Source organism: Xyrauchen texanus, chromosome 31 (genome assembly GCF_025860055.1).
Source record: "Xyrauchen texanus isolate HMW12.3.18 chromosome 31, RBS_HiC_50CHRs, whole genome shotgun sequence".
Taxonomy (NCBI): domain Eukaryota; kingdom Metazoa; phylum Chordata; class Actinopteri; order Cypriniformes; family Catostomidae; genus Xyrauchen; species Xyrauchen texanus.
In genome coordinates, this window is record NC_068306.1 from 11,555,123 (window position 1) to 11,582,966 (window position 27,844).

A 27,844-nucleotide genomic window follows, 5' to 3' on the forward strand; every position below is an offset into this window, starting at 1 on the left:
CTTAATATTTATTCTGTAATTAAAAAGTATTTCTATTGCTTTTCACACACATTTATGGTTATACAATATGAAGTCCCTGGTTTTCTAATTTAAATAATTATTATTATTAATAATAATGATGATAATTATAACGAGGGAATAAACAGTATTCCTACTATCAGTCTTGAAGTTTGGGATTTTTAAATTACTACCAATTTGATTAATTTACCACGAGAGGGCGTCAGAGAACAGTGCTCTTATGGAGGCCTTGTTGGTCAAGTTGCATACACAATTTTCTTTTACCTCTATTTTTTCTTTTTTTTAGATAATTCTCAGTATCAGGATAAAGCGCAAAATAAACTATATTGGCATTAACACACACACACACACACACACTGGTGCGGCTTTCCTTATGAGTACTCTCCATAGACATAATAATGTATATATGCTTATTATACTGTACGCACTATAGATTCTATCCCCTAAATCTAACCCCATAAAACTGAATTTTCACTTGAAAAACATTGTTAAGTATGTTTTTTTAAGCGATTTGAACTATGGCTACACTAGAAATGTCCTCATAAACCACATTTATAGTACAATACCCTAGCAATTACCAGTTTGTAAACTACATTGTGGTGGCACCACAAGTGTGCAGCCTGCGCCCATTGGTCTGTGTAATTCTCATGCGCAAATTTGAAGCACCTATGATCTGCATGAAGATCGAAGCTCGCAGGTTTCCAGGGTGACTGATCTGCGCGCGTTCTGTGCGTATAGAACAGTACAACGCAGTGACTGAGAGCTTTCTTTTCATTAGCTGTGGATACATACTTTGATGTATTAATATCAACATCTGCATCTAAGGCACATTATCGAACAAAGGTGCAGAGACAGGTGGTTTGGTAAGTACTGACTTGCCGTTCATTTATTTAATCCAGAGCTTTTTCATCTGTTTGAGATGCTATTCTAGAACCTGCAGTTTTACTTAACATTTAGCTAACTATATGGTGTTTTATTTATTGATAACTAATAATAAAAACTCTTAACCGATAGCTATTATTTATATTTTCATATTTAGATTACTGATGCAGGATGTACTTAGACAATGCTAAATACTTATATTATACTAAATGCTACTTATGCTAAATTTAGCCTACATTTGAGAGTATTTCGTTTATTAATTTGCATTTAAGGTCTTTCTGTTCTAATCAGTTTTCAGTTGTGTTCCATATCAGTTTAACTTTCTTTTGCAAAACTTTCAGCTCATATGAAAGTTAAGCTGATTTGGAGCACATGCAAGTTTTGCTAAGAATAGTTGTTCACAACTGTTACTTCATTCACTATCTTTTAATTGCATTTAAGTTACATTACTGCCTCCCTTGATGTTATTTTCATGGATGGTTGGTTGTTTCATTGTATTCTTGTGTGGTCTCTCCTAGAGGCAGTCACAGGAAATTGACCTTCACCATCTCATAATGCATATGAACAGCCTGTTGAACCGATGGAGTAAGTAATTATAATTATAATGCTTAAAATGCATCTATTCCTCTATCCTATTTTGCCAGAAACCATTTGCAGCACATATGGTAGAATAAGCTGCCATTAATGCATGATTATGTATATGTATATATATATAGTCTATAGTCCACATATGTGGTCTATCCAGGCCTCAGGTATTTTGTTTGGTCTGAGAGGGTTAAGGTCCCTCTAACAGCCTAAGTTAAAATTAGATGTTAGTTGGGTCAGACGTGGGTATTGTATTGCAGCAGATGACATACATCCGAAATTTACTGCTGTTTGCAAATATTCTGGAAACTTTAGAACACATGAAGATGAAGACAGATACTGTTAGGCAGCCTGCCAATTAATGCTTTATTTTTAATTCTTAAAAACTATAATGTTTGATCTATTTATCTTCTCTTATTCATAAATATGTTTTTATTGTGGAAGGTTTGGCACTTTGTTTTCCGGATTACGTAGGTGTGAAGAGTTGTTGAGGGGTCAGGTGATAAAATGATATTTATATCTGTTGAGGTAACAGACTGCAGGGTTCCAGCGCTGTCAGTTTAGCATGATGATGTCATTGTATGCACCAAGAATATTTTGATGTTTGTGGTGAAAAAAGAGTGACATGTTCAGGTGTTTCATAGCGTTACTACGTATATCATGAATTTTAGGATTTTGCATCCAACGGCGCTGTTTTTCTGAATGTGCACTAGAAGTTCTTCGCCATTTCTTACTGTGTTTTTAGCTTCTTGCCATGTTTTTGGCACAGTGTCAAGATAAAAATAACTTGGGCTGCACAATTATGATTATGACGATTATGAGTTTATATATGTGCATTATCCTAATTATTTAAGTATTCGTTTCATTGTGAGTTCCGGGTGAGTGCAAGTGTATTTTGTGTTTAATGCCTATTGTTTATTTAAAATTTTCCCTTAAAGAAAAGCATTATTTGATGAAGTAAGCTCATTTTGAGAGCATTTCAATTATAATTTTTTTGTGGGTTAAGAGTACTCGACTAAGACATTACGCCCATCCCTTTGTGGGGCAACCGTATGCCATATTCATTATGTACGTAGGCTACACAACCAAAACAAGCTTTGTATTGGTTTCTTGAATTGCTTTATTGCATGAAAAACAAATGTGTTATTAAATGTTTGAATACACAGAATGTGAGCAACACAACAATACTATAATACTAGGTGGTCGTTAATAGACTAATTTAAACACCTCTAATTTGCTATTGCATTCATTCACACAATGGACCAAATTATACATTATAAATAAAAAGTTGATGCTATGGAATGACCTAAATAGAATGACGTAATTAACACTTTCTACAAATGTTATTCAATTAATTGTGCTGCACTAAAAATAACTTTTAAAAATGGGTTCTGTTCTTTTTGTCTAGCGTCTAGCTTTTTTTAACGTTTTAGGGAGTGTTCACTCCCTATAACATCTATTTTTTGCAGCCTTTCTAATCATTGCCAAACCATTCAACCAAACTAGAGTACTACAAAGATGTTTTAAGCATCTCAGACTTGATGTCAATGACTTTTTGACCAGTCTATAATGGCATAAAAAAACTACATGGAACATTTGGTATCTCAACGCAGAGCCCTATGCAGAGCAACAGAGTATAGCAATCACAAAGCATCTTATAATCATGAATGACTTGGACAGGATGTCCACAAAACCTCCAACTTGGCAGCAGGCCGTTGGGCACTTGATCATTGTTGCCAACTGCCATACTTTCACCCTCAATCCATCAGTTAAAACTGGGAGATATTGTTCACTGGAATTATTGTCTGTTTATAATGAAGGGTCTCAATAAAAGGTCAGAGGTAATTTATTTAGGCTGCCTTGTCTTAACAAAGAGAACAAGGGCTTTGATTCACTAGGGGCTTATGACAGTGAGTTAGTGCATTGCAGTGTGGCATGCAGCTTGCTAATGAACTGTGGCTGTAACTAAACTGTTAAACAGATTTCCTCTGCTGAAAATCAAATAGCTACGTGGCTTGTTTTGTATGTTATGGGATGAAGCCGGTAAGCCCCCAAAGAAAATAATTAGCTGTGAGCACCCTGTGTTGGCAGGTGCTGGACAGCGTTTGATTTTCCAAGCATGAACAGGGAGATCAAAGGGAAGCTTTTGTTTGTAATTAGGATGCTTGATCTCTGGTATTTTGACCTTTACAAGTTGGGACATAATTCTTTTTCTTTGTAGATGTGTTTTTGTGTCGTGATCGGACAGGCCGATATTTGCCCACTTTGAGTTTACTGGCATGTTCACTTGGTTGATTAACAGAAATGGAAGTGGAGCGTAGTTCTAGCGGGAAGACCAGCAGGTGTACTAACATCACATCATTAGCTGGGTAACTCCTAGCCAATCGCACGTAAGCCAATGGTTTATAAGTCCACTTACAATCTATCACATTGCTGTTTCGGTGTGCTAACACTGCAACCTCCACCACCCCACCACCACCAGTTGAGCCCTGTCCCGCAGAGGGGTAGGCTCCTCGCCCCTGCCTCCTATCTCCGGCAGGATATGACGGTTCCGGGTACAACTCCCTCGGACTGCCGGACGGGGCCTACGCCAAAGAGAGAGACATCACCTCCCGTTTTACATCTATCAAATAAATGGCATCTCAAACTTCACTCAAGCCTGCGTGTCTTCCCGATAGAAGTGTTATTATCTTTCCCTTGCGAAAGTTCCTAAATCTACCAGTTGATTTGCCAATGGATAGTAAAACGGTTTTAGTGAATTTGAGAAACAATTGCAGAAAATAACTGTTTTTTGTTACTTCAGAAATTTTGTATACATCAAATGTATATCTACATTTATATCAGCCATCCTGCTCTAAATATCCGTACTGGTATTCAGCCATTAAAATTCCATATCGGTCGACCACTAGTTTTGTATTCTCTATTCAAGGGTTTATTCGGTGTGTCTTTGCTCTTGATGTGTTGATTTACATTAGTGGTTGATCTATATGTTTTTTTTTATTATTATTGGTAATGCTAATACCGATATGCTGAGGGCTGGAACCCACTTGCCTAATTTTGTGTGTCTGTTTGTACACAGCTTGACCTCTCTGACTTCACCTTACCAACTTTTTCTGGCTCTCTATGTCCTGTAGGGTGATTCCTTCACCCTGCTGTCTTAAAGTAAACTGATAACCTGTGATTATTTACGGCAGACGTCTGCTTGTTGTAAACGGTTCCCGGGCCCCACGCTGTTCTGCCATTAATTGATACTTACACTTGACATCATTCCAAGTCAAACAACAAGTCAGACAATAGATTTCAGGAATGAGAAAAACATTTTCCACTGTTCTTTTGCGGCCATGTCTGTAAACCTTGTCCTGTGAAACTCATTCTTCTCTGAAGAATTCACAGTTGCTGTAGGACAAATAAAACCTTAACATGGAAGCGCCTTGTAAACCTTAAAAACCATGGTACTGTATAAATATCATACTCATTATGTACATTTGTGGGTAGCTGACAAACAATGTCCATGAGCTTTTTTTGTTGTCAAATTTCAATTTCTTATTTAAAATGCATATATATAAATATATATATATATATATATATATATATATATATATATATATATATATATATGTTTAAAGAAAAGTGTATATTTTATATGCCATCACAGTTTCTGTTTATTTGTTCACTATTTTTAATCACCTTTTAGCTTAAGGAAAAATTATAATTAGAAACATTTGAAAAGTTTTAGATGACATTGCTGTCACGGTTACACATATCATATCAACTACCCTTTTATCAAAGTACCGTGGCATTAACATCTGATACCATCACTGTACTATGGTACCACTACAGTACTTATGTAAGGGAAATGGATGCCATTCTTCATATGGGACAAACTTATTTCCGTTGCATATTATTTTGATTATATAATATAAAAGTTTCTGAGCTCCTTTGCAGTCTGGTTTGGTTTTCATTAGCTGTCTTGATATTGCACCAGCATTAAATGTTTAGGGGGCATTTCTGAACGTAAATGTGACTGAATACTGACTCTGGGGTATGTAAATTATGCATCAGCCGTCTTGATTACCTTTAATGACTGAGACCTGCTTAATCTACAGTATGCATGCCTTCAGAGTTATTATGGGCCATATCAAAGGGAAGCAAAGCATTTGACACAGATTTCCACAGCTTTTGGCTGTAAACACCATCTGTGAGAAGACGGTATTCTACTGTAATATTAAACATTTTTTTGAAGCATAATTCTCTGACTTTGTAATAATATTCTGGATCTTCTTCCTATCTTTCTGTCTTGTTCTCCCTCTTTCTGTCTCATTCATATGCTTCCTGGGAAATGACCCAGTGGACTTTTCTTGCCACACGGATTGAAAGAAACTCAATAGATACTCAAAGGAGAGCATTGAGCACATTGAGTACTTGACTTGCACTGAATTATTTACCACAGGTGGTGTAGAAATGGCCTGTTTTAACCCATCTGCTATTTAACAGCACATGTTGGCCCATGTTTTGTGGTTTCTTTTTTCGCTCTGTGGAAAAGAAACTAGACTTTGAAAATGACATGAATGCCACAGTGAAACCTACCTGGATGGCTACCATCCGTGATGCTCATTTTGTGCTAAATTACTCCCAAATTTCTTTCCATGCCCACAAAGTTTGCTTTGTATCAGACCCTTTAACTGCATTTTGTTAGTGGATGCAGTGTTTGAAATAGGGGGTGGGGCTGTGGGGGATTGGCTTAGAGGGGGCCGAGGCACCTCTAGTTAACTCTAAAATCAGGCCATTATTATCTGTGTTATATTTGTATATAGCATGGGGAAAGTGAATTGGATTTTTATTAGGAATGCCAACTTTTCGCCATGCCAATATGACCAGGGGGCAAGGTGGACAGGGTCTCCTTGAGTGTTTCAGCACTAAAATAAGGGGCGATAGGCTTTATTTTAGCTAAAATATGTGACAACCAAATATGTGACAGTTGGTAACCCTATATACTGTATGTTTTGCGAAGATAAATTAATGGGACTTAGTTTTATTTATTTTTTTGCGTAAAACGCATAGCAATCTTTACACTGCATTCAAATGGATTTTTTTTTTTGCGTAAATATATTGCATTTTTGCATCTATTTTTCCATACTTTTTCTATGTAAAACAAGCTAGATGAACATTAACGTCTACATCCCTGTTTTTTACACCATCTTGCATATGAGCTGCTTGTTTTTTAGACCGTGTGTCAAGTTAAAATGAGCTTAAACTTTTAAAAACACGTCTTGCTACATTCTGCATTCTGTTCTAATCGTTGGGCTGCATCTAGCTTTCTTTTGCCCCAAAATGTGTTCGGTCTGAATGGCCTCTTAAGACATTCTCTCCTCCAAATATTGGGACCCACCAATCCCCTGACAGCTTGAAGTGGGTCTAAGGTAAATGTGTTATTTATCTGTAGGAGTGCTTTGTGTGCCATTTCAGTAGGAGTGCTTTGTGTGCACTTCATGCGAACATCCCTAAAAGATAAAGACTAATTGAGTAATATATTTCTTTCACCCCCATACAACCCCCCACCCCCAAGTTAGATCAAACAAGTGCTTTGCGTCATTCTACATCTGAATCCATTCAATACAATCACCCCAAAGACCGTGTTTGTTCTCATTCCATGTCTCATTAACATACCCACAGAGACTGAAAGAGACACCTTGCCTTGCCAAAACCCCGCAGTGTAGCTCAAAGACCACGTCAGTTGAGAACCTGAGTACCTTCATTCACCTTTGTCGTTTTGCGTGTGAGACAGGTGAGGTATGTCTGGCGAAGCAGGTTTTAGGTGTCACACATAATGACAGTGACATGCATCCTGGAACATTAGGTGTTAAGAGTCAGGGCATCTATGTGCGTGCATGTGCATGGGTTTGTACGTGATCTTAAACATGTATCAAATATCATCCAGTTATGCATTGGCATAAGCCACTTTTTCTTATCTTACAGGATTTACAAGCTTTTTATCTTATCTACAGTGTCCTGTTTTATCTGTTTGATGGTTGGATGACCTATCTATCTTTGCATGCTGTTTACTTTAGATAATTGTGCTTTAATGCTCTCTTAAGATAATAAGAGATTTATCAGGCTAAGCTTCAATCAAGATCTAGGCCCTGGTGGATTTTATTTCATCTCACATATACATAACTTTACCAGTCAAAAGTTTGACATACTATACTTGACTGAATTTATGCTGCTCACGATCTTAAAAACCATTTGATCTGTCTTGTGCTTATGGCTGAAATAATTATAATCAACAAGTCAACAAGTCAACAAGTGTCCAGCATACATGGGAATGCCAATATTGTTTAAAAAGCATCCCAGGTGGCAACTCATATCTTTGGCTGAGAGAATGCCCAGAGTGGGCAGAGCTGTAATCTAGGCAAAGTTTGGATACTTGGAAGAAGCTAAAATATAAGATAGCCTAGTCTCATAGAATGAACGTTAGTATAACTACATTATTGCAAACAGACTTTTACGTGCTATGTTCTACGTTTCGTGCAGTTTCCAAGAAGACAGCAACTGTGCATTATATTCACTTTCATGCAAATCACGATTATTGCTGATTATGACATTATAAATGTATTTTTCACACTATTACTCACATACTGACATGTTATGATTTTAAAACACTTTTAATATAACACATAAATAATTACATACCCACCTACATTTACACACTTATTCCAATGTGATTAGTTTGTGTGGTAGCTCACCTGAGAGAGTGTTGGATTTAGAACCTGGAAGACCGCAGTTTGAGACCAGTCTAGCACGCAAGCTGACAGATGAAAAAAATTTTAATAGAAAATGATGTGGTTGCTCCAGTGTATGTGATTTTCTATCAGTTTGGTTTAGGTGTTGGTTTGGTTCACCTCTCATTTGCTTTAGACTCATTTATCACTATTGGTTTAGATTTAATTGAAAGTTTTAGGTTAGGGAGGTACGTTTTACTCAAAATCTCCATCTAATATTTATCTTAAAAATCTCGTCTGATTACAACACCATTACACTGCCCCCTGCAGGACATTTCACTGGGAAACTGCAGTGAAATGTGTAATATGGCACGTCATTTCATTTACAAAAATGTTACCAGAGTCACGTAATGTTCATGAAATCAGGCTAGATAGTTTTAATTCATTTAACATTTTGGACACTACATAATTATGTTCTGCCATTTGTGTTATAACATAGTTTTGATAAATTTAATTACAGGTGGTGGTTGAGGAAAGTCCCCTGTTCACTGTGTAATGCACTTTGAGTGTAGAATCAGTAAGCACTATATAAATGCAACATTCATTCATTCATTCATTCAGTTTCGATGACTTTAATGTTATTTTAAAATGTGGAAAATAACGAGTTAATAATGAGTTGGTGTGTATAAACTTTTGGCTGGTAGTGGTTTGCTATGACGCAAAGAGCTGCATGGTTGAAATGATGATCTACAAGGAAGTTTTTGAGAAAAAGTTTTTGTTTGTTCAAACAAGCAACTGCAAAGTTTAAAATAATCTGTGCGTGAAAGACATAACATGTCAATCTGCGGCTTTTGTTTGCTCTGCTACACTCCACATATGTTGTGGTTTTTCCATAAATCACCCTTTTTTGCAGGTACTATTGTGCAGTGATGGTATCATTTATACCCTGTTATTGAATGAGTAGCATATTCATGTATCATGGTGTTGATATGGTAATTCAAAGTAATTTTAGAAATTACTCTCTTCTAAGTATAACATGGTATTCCCGTTGTAAAAATGTGTCAGTTCTCTTTTGTTTGCACAGGTACACTTCACATATGCCGTACCTGTAGTTTTTCCATAAATCATCCTTACAAAATGTCCTATGGAAATAGTGACATGGCCTCATTGTTACAGTGATGGTATCAGATGATATCATAGTACTTTGATAAATATCATAGACAAAGACTGCCATGTCCAAAAAAAAACTAACAAAAACTTTGATAATACCATAGTACTGCATATCCAAAAAAAAACAAACAAAAAAAATCTTTGTTAGTGCAGTGTCATTTGTAAGACAACATCAAGCACAAAAACAAGGCCAAAATCCTTTTAATGGGCAGTAACAGTACAATTACAACTTTCCCAAAACAAAAACAAAATTCAAGCACTAAATTATGCATCATATAAACATTTTAGTAGTAAGATAACCCAGTTATTCTGTCACACTGTAAATCCCTTGGACTGCAAAATCTCTCTATCGATTACATATTTTCCTCCATATGTGCTGTCAGCTAGTTATCTAACCAGCTGTTTATGCTGAGTTAAGACTGATATGGACTGAACTTTCCAGACCTTTCCAGTGCGGCAGCAGCTGTGTGTCATCACCTTCGGGATGAGCATTGCTCCATCACACCCGATGCAGATCTGTTGATTATTTAACAGTGAGGGTGATGTTCACACTTATGTAATAGAGTGTGAGGGAGCGTGTGTGTGTCAGTATATTGTTAGCGTAGCCTTGGGTCAGATGCTGATGTGTCATTGACAGCTGATGTTTGGTGGTTGTGGCAGGGCCATCACTGAATTATAATTTTTTTATATTGTTTGGAAGCCAGTGAAGATGTAAACGGGGAGTTAGTAAGGCCAGTGTTCTAGGCATAAAGGATTACGTGCTTTCTGCCATGCAATGATGTAATCTAGAGTTGACACAGTAATCCTCAATTCAATATAACATCCACATTTATCTACAGTACGCAGACACTCACAGGTATACAGTATCCAATTCATGTTTTTTGTCTTGGTGAAGAGGTTCTCAAATGGCTTTGCTTTACGACCCAGATTACATATTGGCACAAAATGCCAAAACAAATATTCTTAAAATCAAACACTGAAATGTATTAATATTACCATGAACTATATTGGCCCAACAATATGCAAAATGATTAACATGACATCGTCTGCATTGGAAATTTGCAAGTTTGTAAATACATAAACATCAGAGGAAGTTTGATTTACCAGCCTAACACGTTGACGGATGAATTTGCGCTTTTGACGTCAACTAAAAGACATGGAAAGTGACCCTATCAGAATATGCAGACCATTTTATATCTTTACCCATGTCTTGTGCTAGTTGCAGCCATGTTTCTTCCAGAACTAGGTGCAAGATTGTACACAACATTGTTAGCGACAATTTTTTAAGTTGCATACTGAGCGTCAGGAAATACGTAAATAAAAATAAACACTCAGGCTGTCTTCTCCCCTTTTGTTTAGACCAGTGTCTAAACATTGACCTCATGTTGTGGAATCATCCAGTGAGGTCATTCAGGGGAAGGCTATGTCATGTCTGCTTGTCCTAAATAAAGCCATACCATCTGTGAAGTCATCACCTGCAGTATAGATGTCAAAGCATGGCTCGTGTTGTGTTCCATGTTAATTTCAGACAGTTCTTTGGAATGTTTTAAAAATGTTACCTGTTAAGGATTATTTATTTTTTATTAATCTGTGTTGTGTCAAAAACATATTTCATCCAATTTCTTTCAAACATGCTTTGCAGATTTCCACCTGTCTTAAAAATTTTTTTATACAGAAGCATTTTATACTTTGAAGTTACAATTGGAGAAATGTTGGGTTCACACTGTTTCACAACGTCCATTTTGTCTATTTTCATAATTTTGTCAGGATTATCCGCCGTCATATCAGTCCATAACAGTTAGGCAAGTCCTCTTCTGTGGTATCAGACCAAGCTTAATCGGTCCCATCTTTGCTCTTTCTGTTGCAGATGAGATCTCCAACATGTGTGAGGTGGATGTTGCTCCAGATCCGGGCAGCCCTACGTTGCTCAGCGAGTCCACAGACACGTACTGCCAGACCGACTGCTGGCACCGACTCCGCACCACTGTCCGAAAGCTGGAGTTCTGGGAAGACTTCAGCGCTGAGCTTATTGGAACTGGATTCTTCTCCAAGGTCTACAAGGTATTAATTTACTGTCTATGATGAAGAGAAAACTAAAAACATTCTCATGTCCCAGCATAATATGCACAGACAACTACAAGTAAGCCATTTCTAGGTTGATTTTCCTGAAAAGTGTAAATGCTGTGACACGGTGACACTATCAAAACATTTCTCTGTTTGTTTGTGTGGCCACTTCAGCCCAACAAAGCAACATCGGCTCAACCAGAGTCATGAGATAGGGGTGGGACTGTCTGGTGGTCAGACCAATGAAAGGGGATTGTTTGGGAAACTTGTTGGAAAATGCTTAATAAGCCAACAACATGGCAAAAGGGCATTAGCACGTAGTACACATACATTGGTGGCCAAAAGTTTGGAATAATGTACAGATTTTGCTCTTATGGAAAGAAGTTTTTCAATGCATTGTATATCCTTCATATCTCAAAACAATGATTGACTGAGGAGTTTCTAGAGAAAGCAGTTTCTTTTTAGCCATTTTTTAACCTAATAATGACCTTAAGACATGCCAGTCATGCATGCTGTGGCAACTCAAAAACAAACACCAAGACAATGTTAAGCTTCATTTAACGAGCCAAATAGCTTTCAACAGTGTTTGATATAATGGCAAGTGATTTTCTAGCACCAAATTAGCAATTTAGCATAATTACTCAAGTACAAGGTGTTGGATTGATGGCTGCTGGAAATGGGGCCTGTCTAGATTTGATCAAAAATGATGGTGCTGTTTTTTTAAATCAGTAATGTCCTGACTATACTTTGTGATCAGTTGAATTCCACTTTAGTGAATTAAAGTACTAATTTCCATCCGAAACAGCAAAATCTGTACATTATTTCAAACGTTTGGCCGCCAGTGTAGACTTTTGCCCATTTTACTGCCATTCTTAATGGATTATCCAATGCGCAGTGTTGTGCTGTTTACGTTTTTACATCAAAAGCAGAGAATAACCTGATGTTTCTAGTTGATTCAGATGATTCTTTAATGAAGCCTCATGTAAACATCAGTTTTTGAATAAGCTAATTTTGGTAGTTATCAGTGTATTGGTGTGCATTTTTTATGCATTGTCATTATTTTTGCTGTTCCATTTAGTGATGCTAATGGCACAGAATTGACACATTTAAGCTTTATCTGGTTAGATAATTTGCAGTTTGGCAAAAGTACAATGATTTAATTAAAGCTGTCAAAATGTGACATATTGAGATTACATTTTTTCATTCCACCAGTGCTGCCTGGTACAAAGGTTGGGTTCCATACCTCCTGTGTGCGTATAATTCTGTTACCCAGCCAAATTCTGTTGCCAAAATGTAAAATAATATGCCAATCATTTTGTCTGAAAGTCAAGGCCCTGTTAATACTTAAAACACAACTTAACAGACATGACGTGCCTGTAGTCTCCTAAAAACATGCTACATCATGCAAACAGTTTCCAACCCAACAAAGAAATTCATACAAGTACATTACGTACAGTCGCCACCCAGACATGCTTAAATGATCTTAGAAAGCTTTGCAGACAATAAAAGAAAATAAGTGTTGATTTTTTAAGTGCCTGTGTAAACCACAGTGACTGCATTTTTCAACCAGCAGGAAAGTGTTTATTTGATAATTAGCGTTTTCTTCTCTCTTAGGAGCTACAGTGGGCCCAAAAAGTATTTGGACATTTAAGCCATTGCATTAGATGACAAAATATTAAACAATTTGGCACTTTTTAACCTAAGCATATGACAAAAACAAGTTTGTTAAGTTTTCAATTATACACAACATCAAAAAAATAGATATACCAAAGATATACCACTTTCATGGAACATGTCCATAGTTAATTTGATGAACTATACCTGTGGTTAGACTGCTGGGACAGCGGTGTGAAATTATAGGAATATACTTTATACATTTACTAAAATGACCTTGGGACCAGGTGGCAAAAAGCCATTGGAATAAATAGCAAAGGTTGAGGTTAGTTAGAAAATGTCTTGCATCATTTTGTTTGCAGATGCCACATGGTTAACCATGATACTTTTTGGGGTGAAATATTCATCTCTTGGTCTATAGATCACTTCCAATTTCAATAAACATTTCCTCATATTTCATATTGTAAGAAAATGAAAGGCATTTTGTAACAAGTAGTGCTCACTATAACAGCACAAGGGGATTTTATATGTGTGAAACTGTACGTGCTCGATATTATCTTGAGGAAAAGACTCTGTTGAGATCAGATCAGAGCTTTTCTATGCTTATGTTTCTCATTCTGCCATTATGAACACAATAGCAGCATGATGGAATGCAGATAACAGTGTTTAATAGCAATACACTCTGCAGAACGATTAAAAAACTGTGCCACATGACTCCACTGTGACCATTCTCACACCATGGGCCAAGGGATTGATGGCATGTTTTTTTGTAAAGAACATTTTGTCCTTAGGAAGACGTGCGCTGTAAAGAAGTGAAGTTCAGTCACTCCAGGGGAAACAAAAGGGTGATGCTCAGTTCTGTTGCTCTTGTTTTACATCAAATGTGTTTACAGAACCTCATGTACTGGTGTTGCAAAGGAAAAACATGTCAGGAAATGGCACACATTTTTACAGTCAATTTAGGGTTTTAGTTAGGGATGTCCCGATACCGATACTGCGCTCCTGTACTTGTACTCGTGCTCGTAAAAATGCTCCGATACCAAAAACCGTTACCATCTGATGCATGAATGTCATTACGTTCACATTCGGTGCACAAATGAATATCATGTTATGTCCTAGTGAGATTATATAAAAGCAAAAGCTGTGATTTAATGAGTATATATGTATATATAGTTTGCATTTGCAGTGCTTTAAATGTGAGTGCTTGTGAATGTGTGGAGCCTGTGTTGTGCTGACTTAAAGACACAGTGCTCATACATTTTAGTGATAGTTGGCTGAACACCACCATGAGCATCGCATGCTCGGTTTGTTGCAGATGACAGCAGGCTTGTTGCAGATGACATCACGAGGCACATACAGATTACATACTAATTAAATAGTAGTGGTTTAACAATCACTTTGAGTCACATAGTGACTGGCTTTTCCAGAGTGGGAAGCTGCTGTCATGTCAGAGCTCCTTGGTCAAAACAACACAGAAACACTTCAAAATAAATGCTCTGCCAAAATAAATGCTCAGTTTAATTAAGAGAAAAGTATGACCGATATAGATCACTACTGTGTAGCTATGTAATATTCACTGTAATACTACAAATAATAATCATAATTATAAATCAATTGTAATTGCATTATATCCAAGTAATATCTCACATGAGTTACCAAAAGTTAGTGTGCTTGGTTGCCAAGGAGATAAAAGTGTCAGTGAAGAGCATGATTGATATGAAATGTAATGCAGATGATGAGTGAAGGAAAATAAAAATATAAAAAAAGTAAGGTAAATATCATTTATGAACAGAATATTTTTATTTTGCACCATTTCCAATCAGCTAAAATGTTGTCAAATTATGCTAAAATTTTAAAATATTATTTTATTGTGTGTATTTTGGGTGCATAAAATTAAAATGAATGGAATTCCATTGCCTCAAGACAAAAGAGTTGGACATTTTATTCCAAAAATATAAAACATTTTATTTCCATCACAGAATGCTATGAAACACAATAAATAACTTAAGGTGTGATGGAAGTTACATTGTTGTGCAAATTTTCATGGTGAATTCTCCTGTCATGCATGTATATACACTGTGAGACATTATTAGTGCACAAATTAAATAAACTATTTAGAGTGTGAAAAGTCAAATATGTTACGCCCACTAATTGGTAATGGTTTTCTGTGTTGACCAGGTGATGCACAGCACTACAAAGAAGGTGATGGTGGTGAAGATTTATAAAAATGATGTGGATCAGGACAGCATCGTGCGGGAGATCAGCCTACTTCAGAAACTCTCCCACCCGAACATAGTGAGGTGAGCCGCCTCTGCACATGATTAATCATTGCTACCAATCCCACGCTTGCCTGATGCTCATAGCGCCCACACAGAACATATGAAGAAAACAACTCTGACTTTGTCAGTCTAATACTGAATGATAACGCATGATGTGAGGTGAGATAACATTTCTTGACCTTGAGCAAAGGAAACCCAGACTGTAAATAAAATGCTTTTTCTTATATTAAATGCATCAGCGGGTAAGACTATTATGCCTACACATAATGTATTTGTTGGATAAGATACATTTTTGATAGGATCGCACTAGGCTTTTGTGAACTGTTCATTGCAAGCATCACAATTATCATTGCTCATACTTAAGGTTGATCAAATACTTAACTCTAAATTTTAAAGGGTTAGTTCACCCCAAAATATTTCAGAATATTTCACAAAAATATAATTTACTCACCCTCATGCCACCCAGATGTGCATTACTTTTTTTCATCTACTTTACACAAATTAAGATTTTTAGAAGAATATCTCAGCTCTGTAGGTCCATACAATGCAAGTATATGGGTGCCAAAATTGAAGCTCCAAAATCCACATAAGGGCAACATAAAAGTACTCCAGATGACTCTGGGTGTTAAATCCATATCTTCCGAAGCTTTACAATAGCTGTGGATGAGAAACTGATTAATATTTAAGTCCTTTTCCCTTCATTTTCTCCTTCTTCTGTTTTTTGTGATTCACATTCTTCATGCATTTGGCTCCCTACTGGGCAGGGAGGAGAATTAATGATTAAAAAAATATGACTTAAATATTTATCTGTTTCTCACCCGCACCTATCATATAACTTATGAATATATGGATTAAAACACTGGATTCATATGGATTACTTCTATGCTCCCTTTTTGTGGATTTTGGAGCTTCAAAAGTTTGGCACCCATTCACTTGCATTGTATAGACCTACAGAGCTGAGATAGTCTTCTAAAAATCTTCATTTGTTTTAAGCAGATGAAAAAAAGTCATGCACATCTGGGTGGCATGAGGGTGAGTAGATGATGAGAGAATTTTTATTTTTGGGTTAACTATCCCTTTAGATTTGGGTGCATTACTCATCCCACACCACTCATGCTACGGACATAAATGATACATCAAATCATGCAGCTTTTTGAGAAGTGGTGTGCTATTACTTTTTAAGCGATCATAGGTAAGATTTCACATGGCAGATAATAAAACTTGTAAAAAATAAAAAATAAAGTAAAATCCCATAGACTTGCATTGAGGGAGTTACCTTATATCAATTAAAATTGGGGCGGGCTCTTTTGGATTGGCCCAGTAAGCAATAACCTAGGCCTACTAACCATCCAGGACACCCTAGCAACACCTATAGAAAAATCCTAGCAATCATCCAGAATCCCTTAGATAGTTGTGTTCCTTTAATTAGCAGTTTCAAGTCAAATTCAAGTTAATGAATGATATTCAATTTAGCATGGTTGAAGGAGCTGATTGAATAAGGTGCCATTCTCTGGCCAGTGAATGTTATGCATAATTCCTCAGTTCTCGGATGAATTAACTATTTTGATTGTTTTACTCTAGGTACCTGGGGATCTGTGTCAAAGAGAACAAGCTGTACCCAATTCTTGAGGTGAGTGGCAAAGTTTTTGTATTCACAGTTCAAATCTTCCTGAACATTCCCTGATTTCTCCACGTGTTGCTTAGCAAAGGAAGCTGTTATCAGGTCAAGAGATTCTGAGTGCAAGTGTTTTATAATCTTATGTTCTTCCCTCCTTCATGCCTAGTATGTTAGCGGAGGCTGTCTGGAGGAGCTGCTGGCCAGAGATGACGTCAATCTCTGCTGGAGAGAGAAAATCGAATTGGCCTGCGATATCAGCCGAGGAATGACCTATCTCCACTACAAAAACATCTACCACAGAGACCTCAACTCCAAGGTCAGGATGCCCATCAGGGGTTGAGTGTGTTGGCAGACTTTAGGGATCAAAGTTGAGCAATTAAGGCAAAGAAGGGAGATATATTACGAAACACTTTGATTTCAAGCTGCGTGCCACACCTTGTATTTATAGATAATCACAGACACCTCTAATGTAGCTAAAAAAAGATATGGTGCCTATGTTTTTTTTAGCCCCAATGTTCGTTTTACTTGCCTAACTTGATTTGAATCATGTTTTGAACTAAGTGTGTTCATAACATGATCCAATGAGTACCAAGTATTTAGTGCAGAATACCACAGACTCCAGTGTTTGACTGGTTAGTTCGAGTATTTTGCTTGTGTGTCCATTTCCTTGTAAGCTCACTATAACATTTCACTCAGAAATGTGAAACTTATAATTTTATAAAAGCACTTACATTAATTATCCTGTTAAAATGTATTATTTGTACTGTGAAGTTGTTTAAATCATTATGTCTGCTGTAGACTACTAAATTACCAGCATTACAGGATTTACAGCATTATGTTGTCATGGCAACAAAGTTGTAAAATTGGTTATAACTTTACACAAAAAAGGTTTTAAAAATGTTACGTCTTGTAGCTATACCTTTCAAACAGTGAGTTTACAGATTGGCCCAATTCACTTCCATTGTAAGTGCTTCGCTGTAGCCTAAATTTGTTATTTTTTATTTCTTTTCTTTAAAGAGTAGGAGGGATGAGTTGAAATACATTTTTGTGGCATTCAACATTATGCCACTAATGCTTAACCATTTATGCAATACCATGGCTTATACAACTAAAGGTGACTTTTAGTGGATGAAGTCAGTTTCCTTCAAGTTCAAATAAGTGTTCGGTATATGCACATGGTATATAATTTCATTTGCTGCTCACAAATGCAGTTGAGAAGCTGAAATTGTTCATAAAACAGACTAAAAGCCTCAAGCTGTTCCATTCTGAGAAGGGAACCTGTAGCCCTACAAAGATCTGAGCTGTAAAAAGCAGTCACAGTATGATGACAGCTTTAACTTTGTCAGTTGCCAGGCTGCAGTGTGCTCAGGCCTCTGTATGTTTGAACAGAGATGGGGAGTTCAGACCTTTATTATGCTAATGCACTTCTGCTGCTTTCAGTGGATAACATCTCTGTTCTTTCTCCTTCTCTCAGTATCTCTCACTGACAAGCGACGACCATTCACTGTCAAGCATTTATCCCCTTACCCTGCTCATCCTCAGCATACACATGCACACGTTTTCTTAGCTTGACCTGAATCATGTTTTGAACAAAACATGTTCAGTACATGATTTAAAGAGTACCAAGGACTTAGTTCAGAATAGTGTTTTAACTAGTAGTTAGTGAGAGCATTTTGCTTGTGTGTGCACTTTGGTCACACTATACAAGGTTAGGTTCCATTCGTTAATGAATAATATATTTTTACAGCCTTTATTAATCTTTTTTAATGTTAGGTAATATACGTAATATAGGTGTTCATAGTGCATTAACTAATGTTAACAAACACAACATTTGATTTTTAAAAATGTATTATTAATTGTTGAAATTAACATTATCCAAGATTAATAAATACTGTTAACATATTGTTCATTGTTAGTTAATGTTAACTAATGTTGTTAACTAATGGTAACAAATGGAACCTTATTGTAAAGTGTTACCCACATTTTGTATTGCTTTATTGCTGTTAAGTTTTTTACTTACACATTGATTATGAGATTAACAGAAAGTCAATGTGAAGAATGGTATGTCATATTATACAGTGGCCCCTTAAAGTATTCTGACACTTAAGCAGCTCTTAAAATGTGTGAATTTCTCATGTTGTTGTTTTTATTCTACCTAAATGGGGACATACCATTGTCTTCTGTTATATTTACTGTATATAAAGATTATAATCTAATAATCCCCCTAAAAGGAAACCTTTTAGATTTTTTAGGATAAAAGCAACAAAATTTGCTTTATTTATGAATTATTTAGAAATGAGAACATCCCAAAATGTCCCAGAAGGAAGGTTATGTATGATTTTGTTCACTTTTGTGGACTAATTTGTCTCTAAACTATAGCGTACACACACACACACACACACACACACACACACACACACTCCACACACACACACACACACACACACACACACACACACACACACACACACACACACATTGGGTTTCCATGTTTTATGAGGACTTTCCATAGATATAATGGTTTTTATACTGTACAAACTTGTCCCCCACAACGTCAACAATTTCATGTTTTACTATCCTTATGGGGACATTTGGTCCCCACAAAGTGATAAATACACGCTCATACACGCTCACGCACACACACACACACACACACACACACACACACACACACACACACACACACACACACACACACACTTATCTACACAGCAGTGCACCCATCTTAACCCACACAAACAATACTTACATTTACTCAACCCCTCACTAACACACACACTCACAGACCACAGTGTTGTTTTCTTTCTCTACTCTGCAATCATGCCATTACACAGATTGGAGAGACAAAACAGAGGTAACGTTAATCATTCTGCTTGCATAACACGGCAAGTTCAAATTTCTTCAGAGATGTAGCGTGTCTGCTGCCTTATGTCAGTGGGTGTATTTTAAATGCAGTGATATTCTCACTGCCACAGATAAAATGTCAGAGCACAATTACACTGTACAATATACTGTGCAAACTAATGATTTAAAGGAATAGTTTACCCCAAAAATGCCCAAAAAAACAATGTTTGGCAGAATGTTAGCCTCAGTCACCATTCACTTTTATTGTAACCTTTTCCATGTAATGAAAGTGAATAGTGACTGAGGCTAACATTCTGTTAAACACCTCTTTTTGTGTACCACTGAAGAAAGAAATTCAAACATTTCGAACATGAGGAGGGTGAGTAAATAATGACAGATTTGTCCTTTTTGGATAACTTATCCCTTTAACGGATGTACTGCAGAAAGACCACCGCAGGTGCTCTGAGATCACTGTAATTTGAAGAGGAAGATGGTGGTATCTGTAATCACATACAGTTAGGGAGGAGTTAAGGGGTAATGAAAAAATAGCTGGGTGCCTTTGGCATTTTTCCTTTCACTTCTGTTTACGATCACCATTCAGAAGAGACATGAAGCCTTCCACCACTACAGTGCGTGTTTAGCTGCATTACATTCATCACGCAAACACCTGTAAACAGTGCTGAATGCTCTAGCATGTTACATTTACAACATATTCATCATATTGAGAACATTCTCAGTTTCTAGACTACTACAGTACTTTTTGAAGTTCTACTTTAATTTTAGGCATTAGGGTACAACTGGGCTAAAGGCTCCATGGGGTAAAAGGTTTCTTTGATTTTATTTTCTCCAAAACACTAAATAGCAACTACCACAACACTTTCCTAGACACATGTTTGTCACTGTGCACTGCTACATTTTCCTGTTCCATGAGATCTTTTAATGTGGTGTCTAAAGGTTGATTTTGAGGCAATTTTTTAAAACGTTGCAAATTTATGTAGCTAATGAAAATCCCTGAAATGAAGACATTTGTTTTGAAACAAAATACTTATTTATAATTTTCAGTTTTGTTTAAGGTCATTAAATGAAACAGTTTTCAATAACTTTCCAATAAGTGTAAAGATAGTATTTGGGATAAAAAGCCTCCCTTTTGCAGGGGCTAAAGACACCTATTAAACACTGGAATTGATTTGTTCTGAAAAAATTTCAAAGTGGGCTTAAATTGACTCATCCAATCATAATAGAGATTAGTTTGATTATAAAATAATTGAGATGTAATAAAATGTCAGTAAATTATTGAGTTTTTTCTGAAGTAGTTATTTTGAGTTGGCAGCATCATCTTAATTTGTTATTCAAAAAAGCATCTTGCTGTCTCAAAATGTTTTGCATTAGTTGACAAATTGTGTCCTATAACTATTGCACCAGTATCTAAACTATATCACTTTAAACCCCCTAGGGACCTTTTACCCCAAGTGTGGAATCAGGGAATTTTAATCAAAACAACCTACCGTTATTATTCCTTTTCTCACAAATGATGTTGCTCTATCAATAGTCAATCAAAATATATATATATATATATTTTTTTTTTTATCTTGATACATTTTGTGACCAGAAAAAAGCTACATTTCCTCAAGCGGTGCCTTTAGCCCTGTTTTATCCTACTTATTCTGATAAATTGCTGAACATCAATAAGCCACAGGCTGTGCATAACTCCATGCATTTTATAGAATTTAAGGGATGTGAAATCACAGCAGGGCTTCTTGTGATTACTGCTTGATTAGAACAGCAGCAACTGCAATGTGAAAAATGTGTAAGTATTCTAGTGCTGAAATTTTCTATGGTAGCGCTAATTGTATTGTGCTCTCCCTTGGATTAATTGTTTCTGCTTGTATTATTCTAATTTGTAAGTCTGCTAAATGAACCAATGTAAATGTAAAATACACCAATAAACAAATGATTTATAAACGCTTTTAAAGTACTTTGATCAATAATGATAATCACAATAAACGACTGCCAAGCAACTTGGCTTATTCAATTCAGTTACATCAGAATCTGTATTTAGATCAGAATGGCTCACATATCTCCTCCAATTAGATTTTAGAGCTGGTGTTATTCCGAAATCTGACTGCCCGCCAGATTCTGACTCCCTGCTAGCTGATTGGCCCTTATCCCTAAAGCCCACCCTTACACACACCCCCACCCCTAAACATAAGGATACTTGGGAGTCAAAATCCTGCACAAAACTAGAACTATTGGTTTTATAATAGAAAATAGAAGAAAACATGAACTTCAAAGCTTGGAAGACTCCACCGGATTGTAATGGCAACAAGGTAACGGCGACAAATTGTCCATGACCCACCAGGTCACATTTAAAAACCAGGTTTTGACTGGGGTTTTCACCAAACTGTAGGGGATTTTTGTGAAACACATTTAGCAGAGACATTACTTAGTAGTCAATCCACCCATATAGCAATGCTGCCCTCTTGTGGAGATGTGGTCATTTTGACTCTTTGCAGGTCTGTTTTAAAATAGTGTGTCCATCTCATCAGCCTACTCTCTACTGCAGCTCTTTGTTTTGGTAATCTGAGATGCAAAAATGTTTTCCTTAGCGCATAGTTTCAAAATGTACTTCTCTTTAAATGTCTTTCCTCATACCACAATAAAAGATAAGAACTAAAGATCTGACACTAATCTTATGCGGCTTATACTCTTGATTATGCAACGTTCTACATGTGGAATCCATTTGTTTTTGTTGATTCAGAACTGTCTAATCCGCGTGACCTCGCGAGGCAGGGAAGCAGTGGTGACTGACTTTGGTCTGGCTAGGGAGGTGGGGGAGCTGCCCGCAAACGACCCCGATAGGAAGATGTCTCTTGTGGGGTCGGCGTTCTGGATGGCCCCCGAGATGCTCAGAGGAGAGCCATATGACCGCAAGGTAATGAAACAGAATACCAATGAAAATGAGAAAAAACATTTTGAAAACAAGAGAATAGAGAAGGAAACTCTTGGTTACTTTATTTGAATAATTGTATATTAGTCATGTAGCTTAAAGCGTGGGTTTGAATCCCTAAAAATGCATGAATGGATCAAATGTATATCCTGAGTGCAATTTAAGTCACTTTGGATAAAAGCATCTGCCAAATGCATATTGAAATGAATAATTATGCATTCCTGTAGCTCTACTGGTACACTAGCAATGCCGTGTTCCCAATTCCCAGGGAACACGCATACTGACAAATGTATACCTTGAATAATGCCAAATGCGTCATTGTAAAATAATAGTCTTGCCCCTTAAAATTAAATTAGTATTGATTCGCTCACTGACTTCATATTTATTACTGTAACCTTTAGCAGATTATTGTGTCTTCATAAAAATGGACATTCTGATTTGTCACCACACTTATCTAACATAGATCAGGGGTGAGGTACAGATTAGGAAAGTCATTTATAATGAATAACAGATGCAAAAACTGTGAGCTGTGTTTCTGCATCACTGTCAGATAAAAAAAAGGAGCCAGTGCTGGTGCTGATGTGATTAGAGGCTTAAGTGAACCTCTGCTGTTTGCCCCTCTTTAATCATAGGTTGATGTCTTCTCCTTTGGGATCATGTTGTGTGAGATCTTGGCAAGAATCCCTGCCGATCCAGAGGTTCTGCCCAGAACGCAGGTAATGCGTACACTTTTATTTGGCTAAACAAAGACATACCGTAAACTTCTATTCATCATTATTTTTTAAAGCTTATTATAATCACTACAATCTAACACTAACCCTTCCCATAAAAACATTTTTAGAATAGAAAATCTGTATTTGCTTTATTTATGAATCAAATGTATATTAATCAAAGGGTGGTTTTGTCATATGTAGATCTCTTTTGGGGACCGTTTTGTCCCTAAACTACAGCTGAATACACACACACACACACACACACCCACACACAGGGTCCTTTCAGTATGCTTGTCTGGATTCTAAGCAGATACACCTCGCTGCATAGGAAGTTGACCATAAATATGCAAATGCTTACCTTTTATTAATTCACACTAAATTGCTAAACTGCTTGAATGCATAATTCAGAACTTGCATGAGCTAAGGAACGATTACATATTACCTTTAATTAAGAGAGGCTTTTTATGTGCCATGAATTAGCGTGGCTCTCGTCTGCTGGGGATGAAAGAAGGTCAGACAGAGTGATTGCCCCCTGGTGTACAGCAGTGTGGTCATTTATGCATCATTAACACTGATGGATAGCCGATGATGTCTAGAGGGGAGAGAAGAGATCTGAAATGATCTAGGTCAAGGGAACATTGTACTGACTATTTTTAGAATCTTTAATGTTTTCTGATTTTTTTTAATCACTGTCACATCAAGGATAATGATTTTCGGGTCAATCCACATTTTCGCCACAGCTCTATAAATATGCATGTAGCTGCACACCACAGGATTTTGGATTAAACACTTTATGTCCAAGGGCTTTTAGTTGATGCACACATGATTCAATGTTTGAAGGAATCTACAGAGATTAAAAAGCACCCCAGAGCGTGTACATTATGAAATACAAATAGCTCAGCTTTTGGATTCCTGTTATAGATTTAGTTTGTTTGTAAAGTTGTTTTGGACTTCTCCGATGAGACGCAGTTTGTAAAGTTGTCTTGGACTTCTCCGATGAGACGCAGTTTGTAAAGTTGTTTTGGACTTCTCTGATAAGACGCAGTTTGTAAAGTTTGTCTTGGACTTCTCTGGTAAGACGCAGTTTGTAAAGTTTGTCTTGGACTTCTCTGATAAGACGCAGTTTGTAAAGTTTGTCTTGGATTTCTCTGATGAGACGCAGTTTGTAAAGTTTGTTTTGGACTTCTCTGATAAGACGCAGTTTGTAAAGTTTGTCTTGGACTTCTCTGATAAGACGCAGTTTGTAAAGTTTGTCTTGGACTTCTCTGATAAGACGCAGTTTGTAAAGTTTGTCTTGGACTTCTCTGATAAGACGCAGTTTGTAAAGTTTGTCTTGGACTTCTCTGATGAGACACAGTTTGTAAAGTTTGTCTTTGACTTCTCTGATAAGACGCAGTTTGTAAAGTTTGTCTTGGACTTCTCTGATAAGATGCAGTTTGTAAAGTTTGTCTTGGACTTCTCTGATGAGACGCAGTTTGTAAAGTTTGTTTTGGACTTCTCTGATAAGACGCAGTTTGTAAAGTTTGTCTTGGACTTCTCTGATAAGACGCAGTTTGTAAAGTTTGTCTTGGACTTCTCTGATGAGACACAGTTTGTAAAGTTTGTCTTGGACTTCTCCGATGAGACACAGTTTGTAAAGTTTGTCTTGGACTTCTCTGATAAGACACAGTTTGTAAAGTTTGTCTTGGACTTCTCTGATGAGACACAGTTTGTAAAGTTTGTCTTGGACTTCTCTGATAAGACACAGTTTGTAAAGTTTGTCTTGGACTTCTCTGATGAGACGCAGTTTGTAAAGTTTGTCTTGGACTTCTCTGATGAGACACAGTTTGTAAAGTTTGTCTTGGACTTCTCTGATGAGACACAGTTTGTAAAGTTTGTCTTGGACTTCTCTGATGAGACACAGTTTGTAAAGTTTGTCTTGGACTTCTCTGATGAGACACAGTTTGTAAAGTTTGTCTTGGACTTCTCTGATAAGACGCAGTTTGTAAAGTTTGTCTTGGACTTCTCTGATAAGACGCAGTTTGTAAAGTTTGTCTTGGACTTCTCTGATAAGACGCAGTTTGTAAAGTTTGTCTTGGACTTCTCTGATAAGACACAGTTTGTAAAGTTTGTCTTGGACTTCTCTGATGAGACGCAGTTTGTAAAGTTTGTCTTTGAACATCCGATGAAATAGTTTGTAAAGTTTTCCTAGGACTTCTGTAATGAGATACAGTTTGTTTGTAAAGTTGTTCTTGGACTTTTCTGATAAGACACAGTTTGCAAAGTCTGATGAGATACAATTTGTTTGTAAAGTATACCTTTGGACTTTGATGCAATACAGTTTGTAACGTTTTTTTTGTTGACTTCTCATTTGTTTGTACAATTGGTCTTGGATTTCTCTCATGAGATACAGTTTGTTTGTAATGTTTGTGTTAGACACCTCTAATGGGATATCTCTTTTATGTTAAGTTCTGAGTTTGCAAAATGTTGCTTTTTAAGGCTAGAACAGCCACATCTTTCAGTATGTAGCAATGTAATATTCTTTCAGAATACAGAGTGTGTTGAACTCAGTATCTGACCTTTTACAGGATTATGGGCTGGATGTGGAAGCATTCAGAGAGCTGGTGGAGGGCTGCCCAGAGTGCATTTTGGAGCTGTCTGCCAACTGTTGCCAGGTAAGATTGAGAGACTCCAGGAGTGTGTTCAATATGATGCAAATGTGAACAGGACTAGCACCGGTCAAGTGAGCATTTCCATAAGCTTCACCTTCAGCTGACGTGCATTCAGTGTGTGGGACCTGGAACTGACTAGTTAACTGTTATGAAAACATACGGTATAGAAGATAAACCTTTTAGAAGATAAACTCTTTAAAACACTTCTCAAACGCTCAGTAGTTTATTCATTGAATACACTAACAATGTCCAACAGTGTATATAAATGTTATGTATTTGTACAGAATGTACAGAATTTGAATAAAAATTAATTATATTCACACAAAAAATACTAAACTGGTTTTCTAATATCACTATTTGTTTAGATAATTATCATAGTTTTTGAAATGTAAGATTTATGGATATTTAATATTCAAGATTGAATGTCTGGTTCTGGAACAGTGGTAAAACAAAATCTATATATAAAAAGGTGTTTTGCAAAAATAAATTATGAAGACTTTTAATGTGACTATCATATAACAAAAAGAAGAAAACAAATCTGTTTGTTTGAATATAAATCAACCCCTGGATGGGACCTGCTCGCAGTTGAAGAAACACCCATGTATTTAATATAAAACAAAGCTCAAGCCTAAACCCTTATGTCTCCTGCTCTCTTCAGATGGATGCATTCCGGAGACCTTCTTTCTCTGAGCTGCTGGATGAGCTGGAAGACATCACTGAGACCCTAAAGCCACCAGACAACATCCTGACTACAGGATGATCTCCAGAAATCCCTTCCAACAAACCCCTGGACTTTGCTGCATGAGAGTCTAAAGTCATAGACCATGACTAGCACTCTATTCCCTCAAGAGAAGAATATTTGAGGGAAATGTCTGGTAATAGAGGGCAAAACCACTCAGCCGAATCTACTCAATTCTACTCAATAACCAGTTCTGGACACCCTCCTGGTAGTTTGAGACTCTGAGAGAGTGCATTTGAAACTGAAATGTACCTTTTGTCTTTAAAATCTTTTTTGCATATAGAAAAAAGTAACATTATTCTTTAGGGACCAGATCAACTTTTGATTTCATTGAAAGACCAAATATTAGTCAGGGCTTGGAATAACTTTTCTCAGGTCACAGATCAAGGTTCTAACATACGTGAATATTCTGATATGTATATATTAATTGGGTCCTGTACTTCGTCTTTGTACATACTGTATGTTTTTAAAAGCCTTTAAAGTCTCAGATCATTCGGATCTAGTTTACACTAGTGTTTCTAAACCAGAATCTATTTTGTTTACTGAACTGAATCAAGCTGTTTATACTCCTGACTCTATTTGTGTATATGATGTCTGGTTACATTCATATATGGGTTCAATTATCTTTCTAGTTTATTAGTTACAACAATAAAGGCATATTTGATTAGTTTTCAAGTTTCATGACTTATAACAACACAATTGTGCCCCGTTACAGCAAGATCTATCAAAAATCTATTTTATACTTATTAAACTCTTTTAGACCAGTGTAAAGGGATCAATGGAAAGGAGGAGGCGAGAACCGGCTTTTCAATATAAATAATAGTTTAATTATAAACTTAAAAAAAGACACAAACACATACATGACGGACATGTCCGTAATCGATCTTTCTCTCCCGCACAATCCTCTGCAGTCGACCTTTATCCCTCTCGGAGGCTTAATTAGCCTTATACGGGACCGGGTGTGTAGGATCACGACCCGGCCCCGGCCTCCGCCCTGCCAT

At 36.7% G+C, this 27,844-nt stretch overlaps 1 protein-coding gene across 1 annotated transcript; it reads left to right on the forward strand.

Annotated features, from left to right (window-relative positions):
* Nucleotides 1-747: 747 nt before the first annotated feature.
* Nucleotides 748-27,494, forward strand: LOC127625277 (dual specificity testis-specific protein kinase 2-like). The gene is made up of 10 exons (XM_052100468.1): nt 748-881; nt 1,419-1,485; nt 11,242-11,435; nt 15,231-15,352; nt 16,913-16,961; nt 17,116-17,265; nt 22,552-22,725; nt 23,373-23,456; nt 26,021-26,107; nt 26,763-27,494. The coding sequence occupies exons 2-10, from the start codon at nt 1,455-1,457 to the stop codon at nt 26,862-26,864; spliced, it is 993 nt and encodes a 330-aa protein (XP_051956428.1). The 5' UTR covers nt 748-881; nt 1,419-1,454; the 3' UTR covers nt 26,865-27,494.
* The last annotated feature ends 350 nt before the right edge of the window (nt 27,495-27,844 follow it).